General features: G+C 37.9%; 2 protein-coding genes across 9 annotated transcripts in view; one reads left to right on the top strand and one right to left on the bottom strand.

Moving 5' to 3' along the window:
• CMSS1 (cms1 ribosomal small subunit homolog) overlaps positions 1-22,381 on the top strand; it is a 379,939-nt gene that overhangs the window by 21,183 nt on the left and 336,375 nt on the right. The gene's annotated exons all lie outside the window — the stretch shown is intronic.
• Positions 1-22,381, bottom strand: part of FILIP1L (filamin A interacting protein 1 like) — a 310,336-nt gene that overhangs the window by 19,915 nt on the left and 268,040 nt on the right. For 2 of the 4 annotated variants that reach the window (XM_045193524.3, XM_053918302.2), the window contains one exon: positions 4,881-8,205. In XM_045193524.3, the coding sequence (XP_045049459.2) occupies positions 5,409-8,205 (2,797 nt within the window). In that variant the 3' untranslated portion in view covers positions 4,881-5,408. Of the gene's footprint in view, positions 1-4,880; positions 8,206-9,150; positions 9,319-22,381 lie in introns of those variants that run through there. The other 2 variants (XM_053918303.2, XM_045193525.3) reach the window with 2 other exon arrangements.

Genomic DNA, 22,381 nt, shown 5'->3' with positions numbered 1-22,381 from the left:
TAGATGAAGCCTTGTTAATCTACTGTAGTCCCTCTTAACCTCTAGGTTTATTGTAGGAAATTTAGTTTGCCACTTGGTTAAATATTATCTGATGCTCTTATTTCATGTCTCCTTTCCTTGCCCAAGTTAATAAGCTCTTCAAGGATAGTGAATCTTTTGTCTCCGTAATAATCTGCTCAGTGTTGGGTAGGAGGTAGGCAATTCGGTATGTCATGATCAGCGGATTGATCAGTTGTGTCCATGTGAGGCTCTGAAGAGAAGATACCGAGTGCTGAGACACTGCATGTCACTGAGACACAAGTGGAACGGCAATTAGTAAACCCACTCCACGTTTCCAGAGGCCTAAGGAATGGCAGAGAGTGAGGCAGCCTTTCTAGGCCTATATGCATTGTTAGTTATTCAAAGATGAAAAGAAAAACAAAACTCTGAGATTAAAAAAAAGGTTATCCTGGTAACCTTAAAAAATATGCAGGAAAAGTACATATTGGTGGTTACAAAAGAATCACAGAGATGTAAAGTACAGCATAGGAAATATAGTCCATAATATTGTAATGACTCTGTAGGGTGCGGGTGGGTACTGGAAATATCAGGGGGAATGCTTTGTAAAGTATATGATTGTCCACCACTGTGCGGATGCCTGAAACTAGTGCAAAATAATATTGAATATAAACTGTAATTGAAAAACATATTTAAAAATTTTAAAAATATTCAGGTCGTGAGGGGGAAGGGAACTCACAAACATAAAACTAATCTAAGGCTTTCAAAAAACTGACTCAAATAATGAGATAAATTTTATTTCTCTTGCCCAATAATTTTGTGGAAAAAATAAGTGAAATTTTAAAATGAAGACACAAGTAAAGAGGATTATCCCCAGGAGAGCTGATTGCAATGTCAGAGTATATTTTTATGATACCTTTCTAAGTGTAAAACTGTGTGTCCTGATGGAATGTCGACAGATTTCTATGTGCTGCCATATAAACAGTGTTAATTCATTATCAAATTATAAAGTACTTAGCAGTGTTGGCCAGTTGACTTGCTGAACTCCCTAAGGATTCCTTATCCTACAGTATTGCCTTTGGGGGATGCTGCTTTCAAATATTCCCCTGCACAAAAGCTTTACCCTGCTTGACTGAACTTGAAGAGTAGAAGGGTCCATCAGTTGGAAAGGAAAGGACATGGAGTGTAATCTAAATGAAAATGAATTTTAAAGGGGTTTAAGGTTTGTAGACTTTAATGAACTACTTGTTTTCTTTGCTCTTTCCTGCATTTGCTTCACTGTGGCCTGAGGTGAATGGAGTCCTTTGTTTTGGTTCATCCAAACTGCTCTCCTTAATGTGTGTTCTGGACCATTACCAAGAAATGCTGTAGGCTTACGTTGAAGGCCTGGGATGTGAGAAAGAAACGGAGCTTGAAGGTGTCAGACAGCCTGCTACCGCTCTGTTAAGGATTCGGGCATCTATGCCTTGCTAAAGTTATAACACTGGGAACCTTCCCTTACAATAAAATGGTAGTTTTTATTTTTTTTTTAATTGAGCTTTTTCTTTTGAATAAAAAGAAAACCTGAGGAACAAACCTTCTGTTTGTCATGCCCACCACCAGAGGGCAGAATAGTCACATTTCCTGGGACAGGTGTAATTCATTATGATTAGAGCGCGATTACAGTCAGAACACATTTACTAATGTTTATCAATATAGGAATTTGTAAAAACAATGGAGTTCCTACTCTCGGGTGCATACTAATCATCGGAGAACCTTATTAAAAATGCAGCTTTGTGGGCCTCTACCCTCAGAGATTCCGATTTGATAGCTTTGAGTGGAGTCCAGGATTCTCTTACAAGTATCTTGGATTTTATTTTAGCAAATACTTATCTTAATGTTTTGGACATGCATTGTTACCTGGTATTTTTTCCTCGTAGGATTCCAAAGCAAAATGATTATTTTGGAGAAACAACTTAATAGAAAGCAAGGTATAGGGAAACTAGAATGTTGTTAATATAAAGATCTTTGTTTAACAAGTTTGTCTTTTTAAAAATTTTTTCTGTATCTTTTTAAAAAAATTATTTCATTGTTGTTCAAGTATGTTTAACAAGTTTCAAATGAAACTGGCTTTGTAAAGATTCAGAATCAAAGAAGCTACTAAAAGCTTGTTTTTTTGTGGAGTTATACTTCAATCAATAAAGATCATAGAATCCTTAGACTACAAGTCTGAAAATTTTTAATTAAATATCTGTTTTAAGACCTTCTCACAGTGCAACCTAAGGATAAAATTACCTTTGGACGTCATGAAGACCCCACATAAAAATGTTGTGACATTGTGAACTGTAGTTAAGAGACCGTCAGAGTTTCTGGAATCCAGTCATCATCTTGAACAAGTATAGAAACTTTCCTTTATATGTAAAGATCCAACTATAGTAACTCACATTGTCCTTCTAGTGAGGGCGATGATTTTATTTTCACCAGCACCTCCAGAGAGTAGTGCATCCTCAAGGGGAAAGTTTTGCCATTGCTCATAAATGGAAAGAAGAACGTGGTAAAATCGTTCAAGTCTGTGACAGGATGCCACAGCTCAAAAAGTTAAAGAGAAAGGGAGATAAGTGAAATGAAACTTGGTTCTGAAGCTGGGGCTTTGACCAGTGAAAGGAAGATGTTATTTTTTTCAGATGGATATAAAAACAATCTATCTTCTATGGCCCTCTCCTGGGCCTTCTTTTCTCTAAGAATGCAACCCTCCACCCTCACATATCTCATACCAGGATTTTTTAGTGTCACTTCCTCTCTCCATCCTAGTTTTCACGGTGGTTCTGTGACTATATGTGAGTAAGAAAGCAAGCTCTGTACCCCCCTCCCCCACACAGATGTAAACAAATTATTTTTGAAATTAAAGGTTACAAATCTAGAATGTCATTTTAGGGATGATTTTGTAGAAACAGGAATGATTTCTCTTAGAAATGATGCTGTCTTTACAATAGGCTTTAATTAGTAGCACTTTGAATAATCTGTATATGTCATTAATCTGACAGTGCTAAATTTTGATGCTGATATGAATTATTATACTGAAGTAATCCTCTCAGTAGAGGAATCTCAAAAAGCAGTTGGTTCCTTAAAAGTTCAGTAAATCCAATAATTTTAATCACTTGGGAAGCCTGTTTATAGTTAATATCTGGAACAGATGGTAAAATGAGAATCTGTGCATTATAATGGACTTGTGGTATGAACTTTATTGTAGAGAATTGCCCTGGCTCACATGGCATAAAAAAGTTGAATCCTTATAAAATGGAAGGACTAATAAATAGCCCAGAGCTCCTCAAACTCTCTTTATTACAGGTGTATCAAGAATGAATCTTCCCCTCAGCCAGAGGGAACCCGGAGGGCAACAGGGGTCCTTGGCTGATCATCTCTGCTTCTTCATCTGTTTCCCCCAGGGCCATGGAAACATATTTTCTGTTTGTGCCATTATGTGACAAAGGTTGGGAAGCCCTGGAAAGACCCTGTCCTTTAATTCTTTCTAGTTTTCGTTAATAATTTTATGATCAGTTGATCAGTACCCTTCAAAATCAGTACCCTCTCTTGATTATTATCTAGAAAAACATCTTGTACTACAGGAGCATTATCAATGTCTACTTTGTAATATGTAAAATGAAGTATGCAGTTCCTTCTAAAGTTCTAGCCCAAGGTGACTTAAAAATAAAAATAGTTTTGAAAAACATTTAGGCCATCATGTATTTTGTAATACATTTGAGTCACTGCCGATTCCCAAGATAAATGTGTTTAAACAGAAGCTTTCTCATTCATCACCAGCCTAAAGCTTCATCCAAATTTATTTAATGATGATGCAAGCCCACAGCATTGGTGTTATAGTTCATCACCATGGAAGTGTTTCTGTCAACAAATCCTCGCTTTGCTATCATGAAACTGATTTTACAGGGAAAAGGAGGACAACTGTGAAAGATTTCTTTTACTTCTAAAGATCTTTAGTTTGCCTGGGTGTCTAAATGAGTTGTGTTTAAAACCAATAACTAGCAATAACATTAACCATACTAAATTAACAGGAGATTGGAAAAGGGAAAATGGCAATGAGCTACTTTGTTTGAAACCATCTCTTTGGAATTTGACTTGGGGACTAGATTTATAATTTAAAATGTTCCTTTGAAAGCTGTTCTCTGCTACAGAAGTATGGGTTATGCTCGGAGAGTCCCGTGAGCGGGAATCCCATTCTTTTAGGCTGCCTTGGATGAGATTTTATCACCTACCATGTAAGTGGCATAAGTGGCATAATGATAGTCAGAAGAAACCTCCTTAACATACTTGAAGACCTTTTTAAAACATTCCCTCTCTATAACTTGTGTTTGTAACAGTCTTTGGCTTTTATTTGCTTGAGGTTAAAAAAAAAAACAAACAATTAAGTCGAAAGCTTCTAAAGGCAGCCCACTTACAATCAAGGTGGGGAGCACCTACCTTAAGTAATCCAAACGATTTGGGGAACAAATAGGAAAAAGGAACAAAAATGACATTTTTGCTTTGAAATAGAATGTTCAAGAGCACATGTCATAGTGGCTGATTCTTGGTTTGAATATATGCATATATATTTTATGGGGATTTTCATCTATGGTAGAAATACAGTCAACTCTTGATTGTCAAGGTAACTTGTATTTCCTAATGTGCTTTTTCTGGTTTCCTAGCACATTTCAGAGCTTTTTACTTTCACCATCGGCTCATGTGCTCACAAAATCAAATTATTTAATATTATTTTATTCAGTTGTTATCAGTACATTAAGTTCCTAACATGTGCAAAGCACTGTGCTGGGCCCCGAAGATATTGAGATACATCTCAATCATGAAGTTATGTTTGCTCCTGAGAGATCTTATAGCTCACATTGAAATCAAAGAGACATAAATTTTTATTTATTTAAACTTTTCCTCTGATATATGATCAAAAGTTGACTGTAAATGGGAAGTAGGTTCTGTTTGTTCTTTTTTTTTAAAGAAGAATTAGTAGACATTATGAACAGGAAGTAAAATTCTACTGTACATGCAAAAATATAACACAAAATGACCAAAGAAATTCAGCAAGCAATGGTAAAAACAACAAATTATTTACTGCTTTATAATGTTAAAGTATTTCACCAAAACAAGTTGCAATCAAATTAATGTGAGTTATGGAAAATGAAATACATAAAGATGTATTTATACAAGTGCAGACTAAATGTTTTCCATACAAGTATGTAAATGAAGAGATATACAGTAAGTGCACACTTGATACGACTATGCAGGTTAGTTTCAGATACTCTTGAACAGTTCATGCACAAACCTTCCCGAAGTACAAGTTCAGTCAGTCCTTGGGGGATGTGGAAGGATAATTAAAAAGGATTGAGTTCTTTGCAGTAATATCAGTATACACTGGATGAGGGTCAGTTATATATATTACTTACTGTAATTTGTGATTGTCGAGGAAGAGGTGTGGCTGTTGGTGTGATAGTAATACTGCTGGTGACTTTATTGGTTGTTTTGTTTAGTGCCCCGTTAGTTAAGCATTGAGTTCGGTTATCCTGCGGTGGTGTTGAAGGGCTGGCAGGTCTCACGGGGCTGGCTACAGCTTGCATGTAAGGACTTCCTAAGTGAATGTGGATTTTATTATCCTCAGTAGTTATCACACTTGAACTATTACTGTTTGAACGTTGAAACTGCCATGATGACTGCCGGTCTGGGGAGACTCTGAAAATTGCGTGCTTGGCACTGATTTCTATTGGCTCCGGGGAACGTCCCTGCTCAGGAGAGCCAGCTGAACCAGTCACAGCCAAAACCTGAATAGGTGACATTGTCCTTTCTGGAGTTATAGAACCACCAGACTCGGGGGTCTGTGCTCTGGCAAAGGCTGCCATGGTAACTGGGGACATGCCTTGCTCTAAATTCATGAGGCCTTCGGCAGAGGATTTGGATTTCACTGGTGTTATGGAGGCGCTTTGGAGGATGGTTATCCTTTGCTTTGGGGTGCCACAGTTTGGTATCACCGCAGTGCTTGTGTAAGAGTGTGGACTCTCTGTGGTTGGACTTGTGATTTCAAGAGTGGCTGTGTTTTGGACGTGGTCTGGAGTAACTTTTATATGAAGCGGCTGCCCAGGTGTGTGGCTTAGGACTAGATCTCCAGGCTGCATGAAGTTGCCATTGGGTTTAGTTTGTATTTTTCCATTCTGAGGATGGCCCTCCTTGGATTTCATCCAAGGAATCCACAGCTTCCTGTTAACAGGACAGGGAATAGATGAATTGCATTTGAAGGACTGCACAGAGTCCTCCTCATTAGGATCCTCATCCTGGTCCTCACTCTCCTCATAAAACTGTCCATTGATGACTGCTCGTTCCAGAGGAATGAGACTCTTATAATCGGGTGGTTCATTGTCTACTGCTTCTGTTTGCACTTCTTTGGAAAATACTGGAGGGTCAGAGATTTTTCTTCCATTGAGACTAGGTCGTAGGCTCTTACTAAAATGCCGGTACCTCTCTAACTCTTTAGTGAGATTTTCAATCTCTCTTCCTAAATCTCTGTTCCTGTTTTCTTGTTGATTGAGTTTTTTTTGCAGAACTGAATGGTCTCCCTGGAGGTGACATATCAGGTCCTCAGTTGCCATGTATTCATGAATTTTCTCTTTCAGTGCTTCCACTTCTCTTGAGAGATGCCCTGATTTAGCTTCTTCTTCTTGTAGCCTTTTGAAAAGCCATTGTTCATGGCTGGACTCTGTCTTTTCTGCTAGCTGGTACTTGGCAAGTTCCATTTTAACATGTTCCAGCTCTTCAGATAAAAACTGAGCTTTGTCTCGTTCATTAGCATACCTTCGTTCTAGAGTCTCATACTCGTCTTCTGTTTTCATTAGGTCGTCCTCAATGGCTTTCATATCCTTTAATCTCAGTCTCAGTCTTTCTACTTCTTGAGAGAGCTCTTTAATCTTATTGTTTTCTTGGTGTAATGCTGTTGTGGACTTACTAGAATCCTGATTTAGTTTGTTTTTAAGGAAATCTTTCTCAATTGCTTCCAATGATTGAAGCCTATTTTTCAACATATTAACTTTGGACAGGAGATCATTTCCTTTCTCTTCCTCTGCTTTCAGTTTGTTTTTTAGATCATCTCTCTCCTTGGTTACACTGTACATTTTTTCTTCCACCTCAGTTTTTGACTTCAGTGCCCTTTTAGTTTCCTCAATTAACTTCTCAGTAACTGTTGTCACTTTATTTTGTTCCATTTGAAGCTGAGAAGAAGCAGCTTGTAACTTATCTTCAGTTTGCTTTAATTTTTCACTCATTGTTTTCCGTTCATCTACCAGCATCACAGTTAATGTTTTCAGTTTAGTTAAATCTTCTTTTAGGGTGAATTCTGTCTTTTCCAGACGACTTTCAATAGCTTCTAGCTCTTTGATCCTTATTTTTAAACTCTCCAGTTCTTGAGACAACTGCTTTGTGGTCATCCTTTCTTTTTCTAAGTTGCATTTTAGTGAGTAACATTCTTGTTTGCTTTTGTTGAAAGCATCTTCTAATTTTTCCAGAGCCATAATCCTTTTATTGAGCTTTTCAACCTCCAGTTTAAAGTCTTTACTCTGTGATGTTTCCTTTTCGAGCCTCTTATTGAGATCTCTGCACTGCTCCTCCATTTTTATGAGCTCTTCATCCTTTCCTTCCATTTCTAGCACACGTTTCCTGAGCTCTTCTACCTCAGCCATGATACCAGAGTTTCCGTATTCTCCCTTGTTTATTTTTTCTTTTATATCTTGGAGCTCCTCTTCTGCTTTTCGTAAAGATCTGTTTGTCTCTTCTAACTCATCAATTTGCCGGCTAAGTGCTGCCAGCTTTTGTCGAAGCTGGCGATTTTGGCTGTCCTCATTGGTGAGCTTCGCCATAATTATTTCTTGGTTCTGGTGAAACTTTGTGGTCTGCGTTTGCAGTTCTTCTTCTAGTCTGGTTGCCTTCTGCTCTTCTTCCTGAACCCTGGCTTCAGCAAGGGCTAGTTTAGCATGTGTTTCCTTCGTACTTGTGGTTAGGTCTCGGATTTTCTGTCTTTGAAAGGCAAGCTGTGCTGTCAGCCTTTGTTGTTCATCCACTACCATCAAAGCAAAAGACTTCAGTTTGGTCAACTCCTCTTTCAAGGCAGTGACCCTCTTTTCCTTTTCTTGTTCCTTCTTCTCCTGGAATTCAGTTTCTTGGTCAATTAGCTTCTTTAATCTGAAAAATACAAGAGTGCATTCTATTTTGTGATTGGTGCTTTAGTAACTTATCAGCTGTGATTAAACTCTTATGTAATTTTCATTTAAAAAGACTGTATCAGTTCTTACAGAATATAGAAACTCTTGAATTTGATGGGGGAGGAGAATCTTGATAAACAGTTATCTTGCTTTTCTGCTTTCACTACCATCAATCCCCCCACCCCTCACTGATTGTTAACAGTTGCAGTTCACCAGGAGCCTTAGAAGAAAAGTACGGGCAAGAATATTTGGGTTAAATTGCTTGGGTAGTTTATAATCCATAGGCAGTCTAGCCTGAAGGCTGTAAACACAGGCACAGCTTGAGACTCAGCTGGACCTGGCTTCAGGACTGGCCCTGCTCTTACCAGCTAATTAATCTGGACAGTCACTTAATATCTCTGAGCTTCAATTTCCTCATAAAAATGAAGGCAATAATTGTATTGTATTATCTCAAGGGTCATTTGTGAAAATTAAATGAGATAATTCATCTAAGATTGTCATAGTGCTGGCACATAGTAAGCATTATGGTAAGTGTTAGTTATAACTATGATTCTTCTTTATTAATGTGGCTATCATTATATTTATCAAGTGGTTTGCTTGAACCATGACAATATGTGTACATTAATGTTTGGTTTCCAACTTCCTGATTCGAAGTTAAGGTAAAATTTTGTTCACATTGCTTAGAAATTATGTACTCCATTGATGGACTTCTCTGCCAATTCAAGCTTGGTTTACACTAGCATGACATTGTTCCAGGAATCACTTCCCATATGTCTTCATCCCCATAGTGGATGGTAGTTGAATGAGGGGAATTGAGAGGCATCTGAAGGGTTGACGGTTTTTGTAATATGTGGAAAGAGCACAGGGTTTGATAGGAAAGCTTGCTTGTTTATTTATTTATTTATTTACTTATTTTAATCCTCACCTGAGGATATATTTATTGATTTTGGAGAGACAGAAACATCAATCAGTTGCCTCCTGTAGCACCCTGACTGGGAATTGAACCTGCAGCCTTTTGGTGTATGGGATGATGCTCCACCCAACTGATCCACCTGGCCAGGGCAGGAAAGAACTTATTGATGAGAGTCAGATGCTAGAAAAGATAGAGGAAAAACTTTATATCAGGAACATAGTGATATCCTCTTAAAAATGGTTCTATTGTAGCTTTTTTTTTTTTTTTTTTTTACATTTTAAATTTGTCGGCATAACAGGAGGGCACTTTACATGAAACATAAACTATCTCTCTTCCACACACTTTTTTCCTCAGTAGTAAGGTCATGGTTTTAAATTTGTGGTACTCTTAATTACACTGGGAATGAGCTGATTATAGAGAGTGTAATTATAGCTTTGAAGTATTGTTATACAGAAGCTAAAATAGAATGGGATCCCTGAAAAATTGAACTGAAATACTTGTCATGGATGAAAGTTATAAATATTTGTTTTCTGGTCAAGCATGAAAAGTTCATAATATTTTAATGCATCTTTTCTCTGAGGAATGAATTAATTATCCAATGCATGTCTTCAACCCTTGCCATTGCCAGAGAACTTTCTCTTTGAAAGTTGTTTAAGGATCTGAGAGGACATTTTAAAAGGGAACTAATATGGGTCAGGCTTTTTGGAAATAAGAGTATTTCTGAGATCCTAATCTGCTCGTCTGTAATTACACTACAGAGGAGGAACATGTTTGAAATAACTGTATAAGTAAGAATCCCAAACTCTTTTGTGGGGAGCATCCACTTTTAGTTTTCCCTGTTTTGAGAACCTGGCAAGAGGCTGGGCCAAGGGCTGTGGCCTCTGAAATTTTGAAGAAGCTGGGCTGGATGCTAGGGTGGGGTTAATGATGATCTCATCCAGTCTTGGCAAGAGGCTTGCCCATGGTTTTCAGCCCTGTCCCACTCCCTACTTGAGACACCTGGGAGCCTGAGAATAGAAATATGGCAGCTCCTTCCTGCATGGTCATGGGATTTCTCAAACCAGTGACAGAGTCCATGGGTGAACTGCTTTAGTGGTGAAATAGTTATAGAGACTTTAGCAAAGTGCTTCTGTCTCCAACCTTAGCATTAGAATTGTGTTAAACAATGTGCTGAGCATAACCGCAGCAAAATATTTTCCCCTCTTCTACATCACTGTTCTTAGAGTTTTATTAGAGCACAGCTTCACAAAAGCTTTTCAAGATTTCTTTTCAACTTATTAAAATAATACCATATGTTATTTCATTTTCATGAGAAGGAGGTATGTTTTCTTAGGATATAAAGGCGGGGGAGATTGTGTCGCAGTGTAATGAAAAGACCACTAAAATTGAATGGTGATTAGTGAATCTTGTCAGTGCCATGACAGGCAAGAAGGATTTTGAAAAAGTTTAAAATGTTCCCATTATGTTCAGTGTTTTTAGCAACAAGCATGATGCATGTTTCTCAGCACGGTGCAACCTCACGTATCTCTGTGGTTTCTGGAAATTGGTGGGCATCCCCATCTATTCCTAAGCTCTATCTTACAAGGAAGGCACATAAAAAATGTTGATCTGAATACATTTGCTCTCAGCATTTTCTTACTACTTTCTTCCTAACAACCCGCTATTTCCCTGGGCCAGTCTCACGAGCACAGCATATGACAGTCAACGAGCAAGTCAGGTAAAGCCCGTGCAGAAAGAGTTATACCCCCAGCCATCATTTGGGGCAACCAGTGACGTAACCCTTTCAGAGCCAGTCGGGTGCTTGTGAAGCTATTACATTGTGGGGTTGTGTACATGTATGAGAGAAAGACAGGCAGACAGATGGAAAGAGAGACAACAAACTAGTTATGCTACTGTATTGAAATTAGCACTTCTTCTGGTATGGTGAATGGGCTTACCCTAAATCATTCTCTCTTTCTTGCTTTATATCCAGAAGCATTTGAAGGTGAAGTTTCAGGTTAGTTTATGGTCTTGGAGAAAAGTGTTTCTTTGAAAGTTAGTTGATCTTCATAGGATTTGAAGCTGCAAGCCTGGCCTACTGCGTGCAGTGCCCTAATGCAGGGATGTGCATGTGCATGCATACATGTCTCCCTCTGTGTGTGTATATACAAATATATGTACATACTGGACTGGCTGTATTTCTTTCAACTGCATGTACACATATGAATGCTTTCAGCAAATATTTGCTGAGTGCTAACTATATTTTAGTCATTGAGGTCCACAATTATTGTCCAAAACTTTTTAAGTCACATGTTTTCAAAAACCCTAAAGTTTTCAAAGTTTACTCTTTAAATGAATTTATTGGAATGACATTGGTTAATAAAATTACTTAGGTTTCAGGGGTACAGTTCTATAATACATTATCTGTATGTTGTATTGTGTGTTCACAATCCCAAGTCAAGTTTCCTTCCATCATCATTTATCCCCCCTTTCCCCTCTCCTACTTCCCCCCAGTTTTCAAATTTTAGGAAGGCGAGAAGGAGCACTCATCATATATTATGTAACAGCTCCAGCAAAGCCTGTGGCACCACCTTCTAAGCAACCCTCTGAATATTTCTTCAGTGAACCATGTAAATGGTTACATTAAGTGGGATAATTAAGATAATAAATGGCCTCATATCTAGTCAGGTTTTGCTGCTAAATGAGTTCAGGTAAGAAGCCTTGCTACCACAATTTAGCAAAAACTTTTGTGTAGTCTTTAGAGTTTTGAAATTGCAGACAAGGGATTGTACACAATGAAGGTATAGACTGTTGGGGTCTTCTGGGTAAGGAGGTTGTGCAGGTGGGGGTCAAGTCCACTTCCTTCTTCAGTAGGATTGGGTTTTAAACCAAACAGTAACTTAGTTTTCTGTCTCCATTATTTTTCTTTGCTTAACAGGTTTTAGGCATTGATGCTGACTGACTTTATACGCTTGTACAGGTTATCACTGACTCTGGGTTTGCTAGGAAAAGCAAGTAAGTGGTTTTGAGAACTCTTAACCAGGGTACCCGTAATCTTGAAAGCAGTATAGATCTTGAGATGCAGAATGTCCACATATGAAATTCATTCCCACAGAGCTGTGTAGTCGAATTATTGTTCCTTTTTCCATGAATAGTTCCCCCTATTGACATTTTGGGCCAAATGATTCTTTGCTGTAGGGACTGCCCTGTGCATTATAAGATGTTTGAGCAGCTTCCCTGGCCTCTACTCACTAGACGCCATTAGCAACCCAGTTGTGACAACGAAAAATGTCTCCAAACATTGCCCATTGTCTTCTGGGGGTAGGATAGGGGGGAGAGGGCAGCTGTCCCCAGCTGAGAACCACTGATCTATGCGTGTGTTTTTGTTTATATGTCAGTGTATCATTAGAAATTAGACTCTCCTGCCTTACTCAGCTTTAATCAAACATGCAACAGAAAGTTCCCACACTGGGCCTGTTCTTTACCAGTGCTTATCACAGTTTTAGGTGCATTTAAATCACCTGGGAATCTTGTTAAATCTCAGATTCCAATTCAGTAGGTAGGGATGAGCCTCAAATTTTGCAGTATAACAAGCTACCAGATGATGATGCCACAACTGATTATGGGTAGCAAGGCTTTACTGATTACATGTCACAAATGGTATTCTGACTGAGTATTAACTCAGCCAATTCCTCGTTATTGATTATACCACAATCTGTGGACACAGCCTATATTCGTAACCTACATGGCCATTCATTTTTTCACAGGGAATATCATTACTAAATTAGCTAACATCTGTCCACATTACTAGAGAAATGAATGAATATGCATATTATAGATGGTTGGTCAGTAGCTGAATTTTCACCTAAAAAAGGGAGTAAATAATTTCAGTTCTAATTTGTGATTTTCCTCACACAGCCCAAAAACTAACTACCATTCTTTATTTAGTGTCAGCAATGTGTTGCCAAGCTGTGAGCTAAATCAATACATCTATTGGTTCTAATTATCATGGTAAATTTTTAGAGTTTGGGATTATTATCTCTATTTTTCAGCTTTGAAAATCAAGGGTCAGAAAGGTCAGGAAGGGCAAAGACTGTTTCTGCATTCCACACTGCCTTTCCAACAAAGAACAAATACTATGAGGGGGACCTGGTCCACATACAGAGTGTCTTTCTCCAGGAACACTCTCTGTATTAGAAAAACTGTCCACTTGAAGAAAAAGTCTCACCATTGTGCATGCATTCTTTTTGGTTCATATCGCATCCAGCAGCAGTTTTCAAATGTTTGCTCTTATCTCTCATGCAATAATTATTTTATTATGTACATTTAGTTTGTTCTTGTAAAGAGTAATCATGGCACTTCCCTTTAGCACGTTATCTATTTTTTAAATTTAGCTTATTGGGGTATGAGTGAAAACTAAAGTCAGATATTCAAAGTATATAGCATGATTATTTGCTATATTCATATATTGTGAAAGGATTCCCATCTAATTAACACATAAACACACCCATCACCTCACATATGCCCCTTTTCCTCTGTGTGTGAGAACACTTAAGTTCCACTCTCTTAGCCAGTTTCAGTTATATCACACAGTACTGTCAACTGTAGTCACACGTTACACAGTAGATCCCCAGACTGGATTCATATTATAACTGTACCCTTTACCAGCCTCTCCCTATTTCTCCCACCCCACCCCTAGTCCCTGGCAACCACCATTCTACTCTGTTTCTATGAGTTAAACTATTTTTAAAGGATTTTATTTATTTTTTTAGAGAGAAGGGAGGGGAAGGTGATTGGGAGGGATATAAATATCAATGTGAATGAGAAACATTGATTTGTTGCCTCTCGTAGGTGCCCCCAGCAGGGACCAAACCTGCAACCCAGGCATGTGCCCTGACAGGGAATCCTGCCGGTGACCTTTCCCTTAGCAGAAAGATGCCCAACCTAGTGAGCCATATTGGTCAGAGCAAACTTTTTTTTTTAGGTTCCACATATAAGTGATACTATGCAGTACCTACCTACCTGTCTTTCTCTGCCTGGCTTATTTCATTTACCATAATTCCCTCCAGTTACATCCACATTGTCGCAAATGTCAGGATTTCCTTTTTTTTTTTTCAATGGGTGAGTAATACTACGTTGTATATACAGGGTCTGTCACAAATAATGCCCCTGTTTTATTACAAAATCTTTTATTACAAAATCATAAGCATGTAATTCTGTAACATAACAATATCACATTCAAGCACACCGTAAGACATTTTAGATGAAATGTTCAAATTAAAAGTATAAATTATTCCACCCATGTTATTACCCTACCAACCACATGGAAGCAGGCCTTGCTTCTGCCGGACCATGTACATACACATATGTGTCTTCAGGGGTGGGCAAAAATAGGTTTATATTTGTTTGCATAAAAAATAATACAATAATTAATAATACAAGAATAAATTGTGTTTTGTGTACTTATAAATGTAAACCTACTTTTGCCCACCCCTGTGTGTGTGTGCAGCCATATTTTCTTTACCCCTTCCTCTGTCATTGGACACTGGTTTCTCCACCCTGGCTGTTGTGAATAATGGTGCAGTGAACATGGAAGTGCAGCTATCTCTCTGACATAGTGATTTCACTTACTTTGAACATATACCCAGAAGTGGGATGGCTGGATCTAGTTCTATTATTAATTTCTTGAGGAACTTCCATACTGTTTTCTGTATTGACTGTGCCAGTTTACATTACCACCAACAATGAACAAGAGTGCCTTTGTCTCTATATCCTGGCTAGCATTTGTTGCCTCTTTTTGATAATACACATTTCAACAGGTGTGACTGATAGCTCATTGTGGTTTTGATTTGTATTTCCCTGGTGATTAATGATATTGAGCACCTTTTCATGTACCTGTTGGCTAGTTGTGTGTCTTTGGAAAAATGTCTATTTAAGTCCTTTGCCCATTTTTCATTGGGTTATTTGGGTTTTTGCTATTGAGTTGTATGAGTTCCTTGTATATTTTGGATAGTAATTCCTTATCACATAGGTGTTTTGCAAATATTTTCTCCCATTCCACAGGTAACCATTTTATTTTGTTGTAGTTTCTTTTGCCGTGCAGAGGCTTTTACTTTGGTGTAATCCTAGTTATTTAATTTGTTTTGGGTATGAATGCCAAAAAATCACTGCCAAGACCAGTGTCAAGGAGTTTGCCCCCTATGTTTTCTTCTGGGAGTTTTACAGTTTCAGGTCCTACTTTCAAATCTTTAATCCATTTTGAGTTCATTTTTTATGTAATGTAAGATAGCTTCATCATTTACAATGTAAGTCCAGTTTCATTTTTTTGCATGTGAATATCTAGCTTTCCCAGCACCATTTCTTGAAGAGACTATCCTTTCCTCACTATATATTCTTGGCTCCTTGTTGATAAGTAATTGACCATATATTCTGTTCCGCTGGTCTATGTGTCTGTATTTATGCCAATTCCATACTGGTTTTGATTACTATAGCTTTGCACTGTGGTTTAAATCAGGACATGTGATGCCTCCAGTTTTGTTCTACTTTCTCAAGATTGCGTTGGCTTTTCAGGGTCTTTTGTGATTCCATATACCTTTTAGCATTTAAAAAAAAATTTCTGTGAAAAATGCTGTTGGAATTTAATAGGGATTACATTGAATCTGTGGATCATTTTGGTTAGTGTGGACATTTTAACAATATTAATTCTTTTAATTCATGAACACAGAATACCTTTCTATTTATTTGTGTCTTTGGTTTATTTCATCAATGTCTTATAGTTTTTACTGTACGGATAGTTTACATCGTTGATTAAATTTATCTCTAAGAGTTTTATTCTTTTTGATGCAGTTGTAAATGGGATTTTTTTTTTAATTTCTCTTCAGCCTTGGCTAGTGTGGCTTAGTGGACTGAGCGCTGGCCTGCGAACCTAAGGGTCACTGGTTCGATTCCCAGTCAGGGCACATGCCTGAGTTGTGGGCCAGGTCCCCTGTAGGGGGCGCATGAGAGGCAACCACACAATGTTTCTCTCCCTCCCTTCCCCTCTGTCTAAAAATAAATAAAATCTTTAAAAATTTTTTCTCTTCAGTACTTTGTTCTAAAAGAATTTTTAAAAGCTAAGTACCCCTTCACACATTTTAAAATTGCTATCTGGAATTTTTTATTCAAGGTTAAATACTTTGAAAAGATATATATTAACCCCTGCCATATAATCTAGAGTCATCATTGGCAAACCAGTCACCCAAATACGATATTCAGGAAAAGTCTGACTTTATTTTTTTTCAACTTAAGTAAATGTGTAAATACCATTTGACTTCTAAAAAAAGTTTCCCCCTTGTCTGTGCCCCAAAGGAGTTTCCAACCCATGAAGATACATTTGGCAAGATTTTAAGTAGTAAGATCATTTTGAAAGGGTTGTTGGAAAGGGGGAACCCAGAGCACAAGCACTTTTTCTGGCAGATCAGTTTTGGAAAGCACATGTGTGTGAACTGCAGATGTAGACACTGACTCCCTTAAAGCTCTCCAGTGCTTGTACCTCTACAAAGTCTTTGCTGCCCTCAGGGGTATGTGTACTCCAGTTTGAAGACTACTGTCTTGGAGTACTCATATTCATGTTCAAGGACTGACACCACAGGATTATAGGAACATTGGCTGAATCCTGTCCAATAAAAACAGGTTGTGGAAGCTGGTTTTATGGACACAAATGTGAGGCAGTTAAATCCAAACTGGCTTAAAGCAGTATCTTATTACAGCTTTTCTTTACAGTTTCTATTATGGCTTAGAACTGTTATAACTTACTGTGGTTTATCACTATTAATATGCAATACCATTTTCTTATTTTTTTTAAATATCACATCTATCATCTTGAATGTTCTTTGGTACTAACTATGATACTGGTTCTTTATTACAAATTATACATCCTGAGGGTGTTTTCAGTTTTTATTTACACACATACATCAGCATGTGTGTGGTGCACTGAGTGTCGGTAATAATATGCATTATATAACACACATATAAAATACATGGTATGCTCAAATGCTTATGGTAATGTCAGCCGCACCCATAACAATGTATATCATTGAATACAGTTCTCACCACATTTAATTTGGTCTTATTTTTGTTCATTACTATCAACCCTCCTAAAATATAAGCCTGTTAAAAATAGGACACATGTCTGATTCATTTTTGTCTTCTGTAGTGTCGACCACAAAGCCCTTACCTGTAGAGGGCACTAAATGAGTATGTTTTGAATGAATGAAAGAATAAGCAAAAATACCTTCCTGTGGAAAATACTGTAATATTGTTCTAAATCACATTATTCATCTTTTAAGTAGGATGCTCTGTTTTTTACCATATGCATGATTTTAGATATTTAAGAAAATGAGGTGTAAATGGATTTCTCATTGGTGTTCTCCACTTACATTGGCCTCTAGGAAGAATGGAGACTTGGAGCATCTCTGCCTCTTCCTTCTTTAGATCCCTGTGTTAGAACTGTATGTGCTCACTGGTTGGAGAAGAGAGAGGGGCAGTCAATGTCTACATCTGGCCCCTCAAACTATTTTCAGTTTGAGACCATGGAATATGGGCTGGAAAAGACTCTCCGCACCTCAATCAAAGGGCCAGGTAGAGACTTCCGTTATTTCATCTCTGCAAAGGTGTGGTTCTTTTATTTATTTTTCTCAGAGTCCAGAACTCTACTGGACAAATATGCTTGTTTATCACAAGGAATATTTCACAGTGAATGAAATTGAAATGGAAATATTCATTTATAATCTGACCATCGCAACACATTAATTACATTTCTACTCTTCCAGATTCTTATCCAGTTTTTCAGACAACTGGCCCATATAAACTTAGAGTGATTATCTAGCAGTAAAATCAATTCCACAAGCCATTAATGACATTATGTTGTTTCTGTTAGCTATAGAAATCAACCTGTAAGTAGTGAACAACTCCAAAAACTCTACTGTATTCACTATGTGGATCTTGAATATAAAATTTTGATATTATGACTATGGCAAGACTTTTGTTCATTTACTTTGCAAACATTAAATGATTATAGTTAGTACTGGGGCTGTGCTATGATGAAAAAGGGAGGGTTTCCTGTTCTTAGAGGCTGCAGGCTGTTTGGGAAAGAATGAGCAGATAGTTCTAGTGCAATTCAGTAAAAGGTCCACAGTGGTAGTTCTCAAATTTTTGGTCTCATGACTCCTTTAAACTCTTCAAAATTACTGAGGGTTCTAAAGAGCTTCTGATTGTGTGGGCTATATATACCAATATTTACTGTTTTAGAAATTCAGAGGAGGGCATTTAAAAAAATGTGAATGTATTCATTAATAAACCTATTATATGTTAACATAAATAGCATGTTTTATTAAAAAAATAACTTTTTCAAACTGAAACAGTGGGGAAAGTTGTATTGTTTTACATGTCTGCAAACTCTAATGTCTGGCTTAACTGAAGACATCTGGATTCTCAAATCTGTTCCATATATGCCATTAGCTGTCCGAGTCCTGATGTCACCACATGTCATGTAGCCTCTGGAAAACTCCTTGCACACTTGTGAGAAAATGAGAGTGAAAAAGATAGTGTTGTTATGAAAATAGCTTTGACCTTACAGACTTCTTGAAAGGGGCCACACTTTGAGAACAATTACTCACAAGGACAGACCATTGAAGCCTAAATGGTAAATGTGTCTTTCTCTGGAAAAGTCTCTGGTTTCTTAAGCAGTCGTCTTCTTCAAGCTGTTACTAAGCGAACCCTTTGCTTCAATCTGATGAAGTTGCCAGTTTACTGGCCTAGTCACTGTTTCAATGTTTCCATCATTAATAAAACTAGTTGTTTGCTCCCTACCACAGATGGAAGACTCTCTGCTTTCAAATCTCTCTCTCCCAGTTCTTAGAAAAAATCCTAAATGACAAAACTGTCTCCACAAGATACTGGGTTTTGTTTGAAACCACACTTTGAAATATGGGCATAGAAACCACTGAGTTGCCTGGTTTTTAAATGAGTTCATCTGAAGTGATGTGCATACAGGTCAGCTGACATTTCATTCATTTCGGATCTTTATGAGCACCTACTATGTGCAAGGTACTGTGCTTTTACTTGTCCAGTTTACCTTTTTCAGTCAAAACCTGCTTGTATATTTGCATAGATCACTCTGGTCATAACTTATAATAGTTTCCCATCAACAACCAAATAGCGTGATATCAAATCTTGCTTGGCCTTTTCTTAAGGTATATGAAATATTATATCTCTCATTTAGTCCAAAATTTGTAACTTCACTTTAACAGAGCTCAGTTCCTGTATTTGCTTTCATTCTTCCAGAGCTAGTTTAATACATTACTTCTTCTTCCAGATTTACATGTTAATTACTAAGCAGGAAACTACATATATATCACACTGCTTTATTCAATTTTATACCTGCTCTCACAGCTAGACTTTGATAGTCTGGTTATGATTCTCTCCCACTATCTTACAGCAATTCTTATCTAGTATGTGATTTTAGGTGTTGCATTGCATTGAGAGCAGCTGTGTTCATGGTTAAATAACCACAGAGTTCTAAGCAGTCCATGGAATGGACTGCAGAGTAGTTTCCAATAAATAGAAATTATTGGAAAGCTTCCTTAGGCTGAGCTAGGTTCTTGGTAATTGGGGCTACAATGTGTTTCCTTGCACTACACCCTTTTTCAATGGGACTTTTCACTATTTAGTCTAATTTTTAGGAGCACTCATAAAAATAGCTATGACTAGTCTTTGTTTTATTCTATGTATGTTGCTTCCTTTTATTTCTCTCACAAGTCAAAGGTTTTTTAAAAATTACAGCTACAGCATACCATAGTCATAATGTAATGCTCAATTCATTTGACTTGGTCAGCAAGATACAGAAGAACAGTAACACTTTTTTTTGGCATCTGCTAGCTGAATATGAGTGTACATCTGTGTCTGTTTTATGTCCTTGTTACTGAAAATCCTGTCATCATTATTGAGATCATTTCGAGACACCAAAAATGGGTCCAGATCCAGCAAGCTGGATTACCATTTTCCTTCGCTGTGAAATAAGGGCTAGGGCATGGAGTGACGGAGGAGTCTTCAGGTGCTATCAGAGGAATATATAGTAAAAAATTGGACATCGTGAGTCAGGACTTTTCATCGTCTGAATAATCTTGTTTAGCTCCCCGGAGAATAGCAAAGTGAAATAAGAAGATACAAATAATCAATGACCTATTAGAGAAGTAGGATCTTGAGAGTTCATGAAGTCCTCAAATTGAGCAGAGGGACCTGGGATTGGGGCAAATCTCATTCTTTTTTAAAAGTAGAAAAAAAGAGCAAAGTAACTAACTGAGACAAAGGATCTCCTAGAAAGAAAAACTGAAAGATGAGGTTTCAGAACCAGAAAAAGACCAGTCTGAGAGCTAACAGACACAGAGATTGGGGAGTAAGGCTACAAGGAGACTATTTTCAGTTTGAGACCATGGAATCTGGGCTGGAAAAGACTCTCCACACCTCAATCAAAGGGCCAGGTAAAGACTTGAAAAGGTGCTCAGTCCAGGCCTGGGAGAGAAAATGGGAACTAAGGGCAGTTCCATTTTCTGAGGAAATTCCATACTGTTTTCCACAGTGGCCACACCGGTTTGCATCCCCACCAACAGTGCACTAGGGTTCCCTTTTCTCTGCATCCTCTCCAACATTTGTTTGTGGATTTGTTTATGTTGGCCACTCTGACCAGTGTGAGATGGTACCTCATTGTGGTTTTAATTTGCATCTCTTTGATGGCTAGTGATGCTGAGCATCTTTTCATATGTCTCTGGGCCCTCTGTATGTCTTCCTTGGAGAGGTGTCTGTACAAGTCCTTTGCCCATTTTTTAACTGGGTTGTTTGTCTTCCTGGAGTGGAGTCATGTGAGTTCTTTATATATTTTGGAGATCAGGCCCTTGTCTGAGGTATCATTGGCAGATATGTTTTCCCATACTGTTGGTTCTCTTTGTATTTTAATGCTGTTTTCTTTAGCCTTGCAGAAGCTTTTTATTTTGATGAGGTCCCATTTGTTTATTCTTTCCTTTATGTCCCTTGCTTTAGGGGACATGTCTGTGAGGATGTTGCTGCGTGGAATGTCTGAGATCTTCCTGCCAATGTTTTCCTCTAGGACTTTTATGGTGTTACGACTTATATTTAAGTCTTTTATCCATCTTGAATTTACTTTTGTGTATGGTGTTTTTTGACCCAGCAATTCCGCTGCTGGGATTATACCCTAAGAACCTTGAAACACCCATCCAAAAGAACCTATGCACCCCAATGTTCATAGCAGCACAATTTAAAATAGCCAAGTACTGGAAGCAACCTAAGTGCCCATCAGCAAATGAGTGGATCAAAAAATTATGGTACATTTACACAATGGAATTCTACGCAGCAGAGAGAAAGAAGGAGCTTATATCCTTTGCAATGGCATGGATGGAACTGGAGAGCATTATGCTAAGTGAAATAAGCCAGGCGGTGAGGGACAAATACCATATGATCTCACCTTTAACTGGAACATAATCAATAAAAGAAAAAAACAAACAAAATATAACCAGAGACATTGAAATTAAGAACATTGTAACAATAGCCACAGGGGAGTGGGGAGGGGATAGTGTGGAGAGGGGTCTATAGGAGCTACTATAAAGGACACAAGGACAAAATCAAGGGGGAGGGTAGAGGTAGGGGAGGGAGGTGGGACTGGCTGGGGTGGGTGGGGGGAAGGGGAGAAAACACAGACAATTGTAACTGAATAAAAATAAATAAATTAATTTAAGAAAGAAAATGGGAACTAACACAGAAGTGACAATAAAGGACAGCATGTATAAATCTGTACTGGGATAATTACTTTGAGCCCGAATCATGTGTTCTCGCTTCTTCAGTGTTATATTGTCATTTAAGGAGCTTTTTAGAAAGAACCATTGGATGATGGACGTTCATTTAACACCACTAAGCTGTGCCTCCCCATCCCACATTTTAATTTGTCATATTAAAAAATATCTACTCAGATGGATTTTTTTCTTTTTGCAATTTACTCAGGTGGATTTTTTTTGTCTTGCTTTGAGTATAGTATAGTATAGCTATCAAGAGGGAACTTTTTAAAAGCCAATTACTGTGAATACACTACTATGCTTAAGAGCCTATTTACTTTTCTTTTTGCATTCTTAATTATTTGAAAAAGAGTCCTCAGCCCTGGCTGGGTAGCTCAGTTGGCTGGAGTGTCGTCCCATGCACCAAAGGTTGTGGATTCAAT

Source organism: Desmodus rotundus, chromosome 2 (genome assembly GCF_022682495.2).
Source record: "Desmodus rotundus isolate HL8 chromosome 2, HLdesRot8A.1, whole genome shotgun sequence".
Lineage (NCBI taxonomy): Eukaryota > Metazoa > Chordata > Mammalia > Chiroptera > Phyllostomidae > Desmodus > Desmodus rotundus.
The sequence above is the reverse complement of the archived record's forward strand: the minus strand, read 5'-3'. Positions and strand labels throughout refer to the sequence as shown.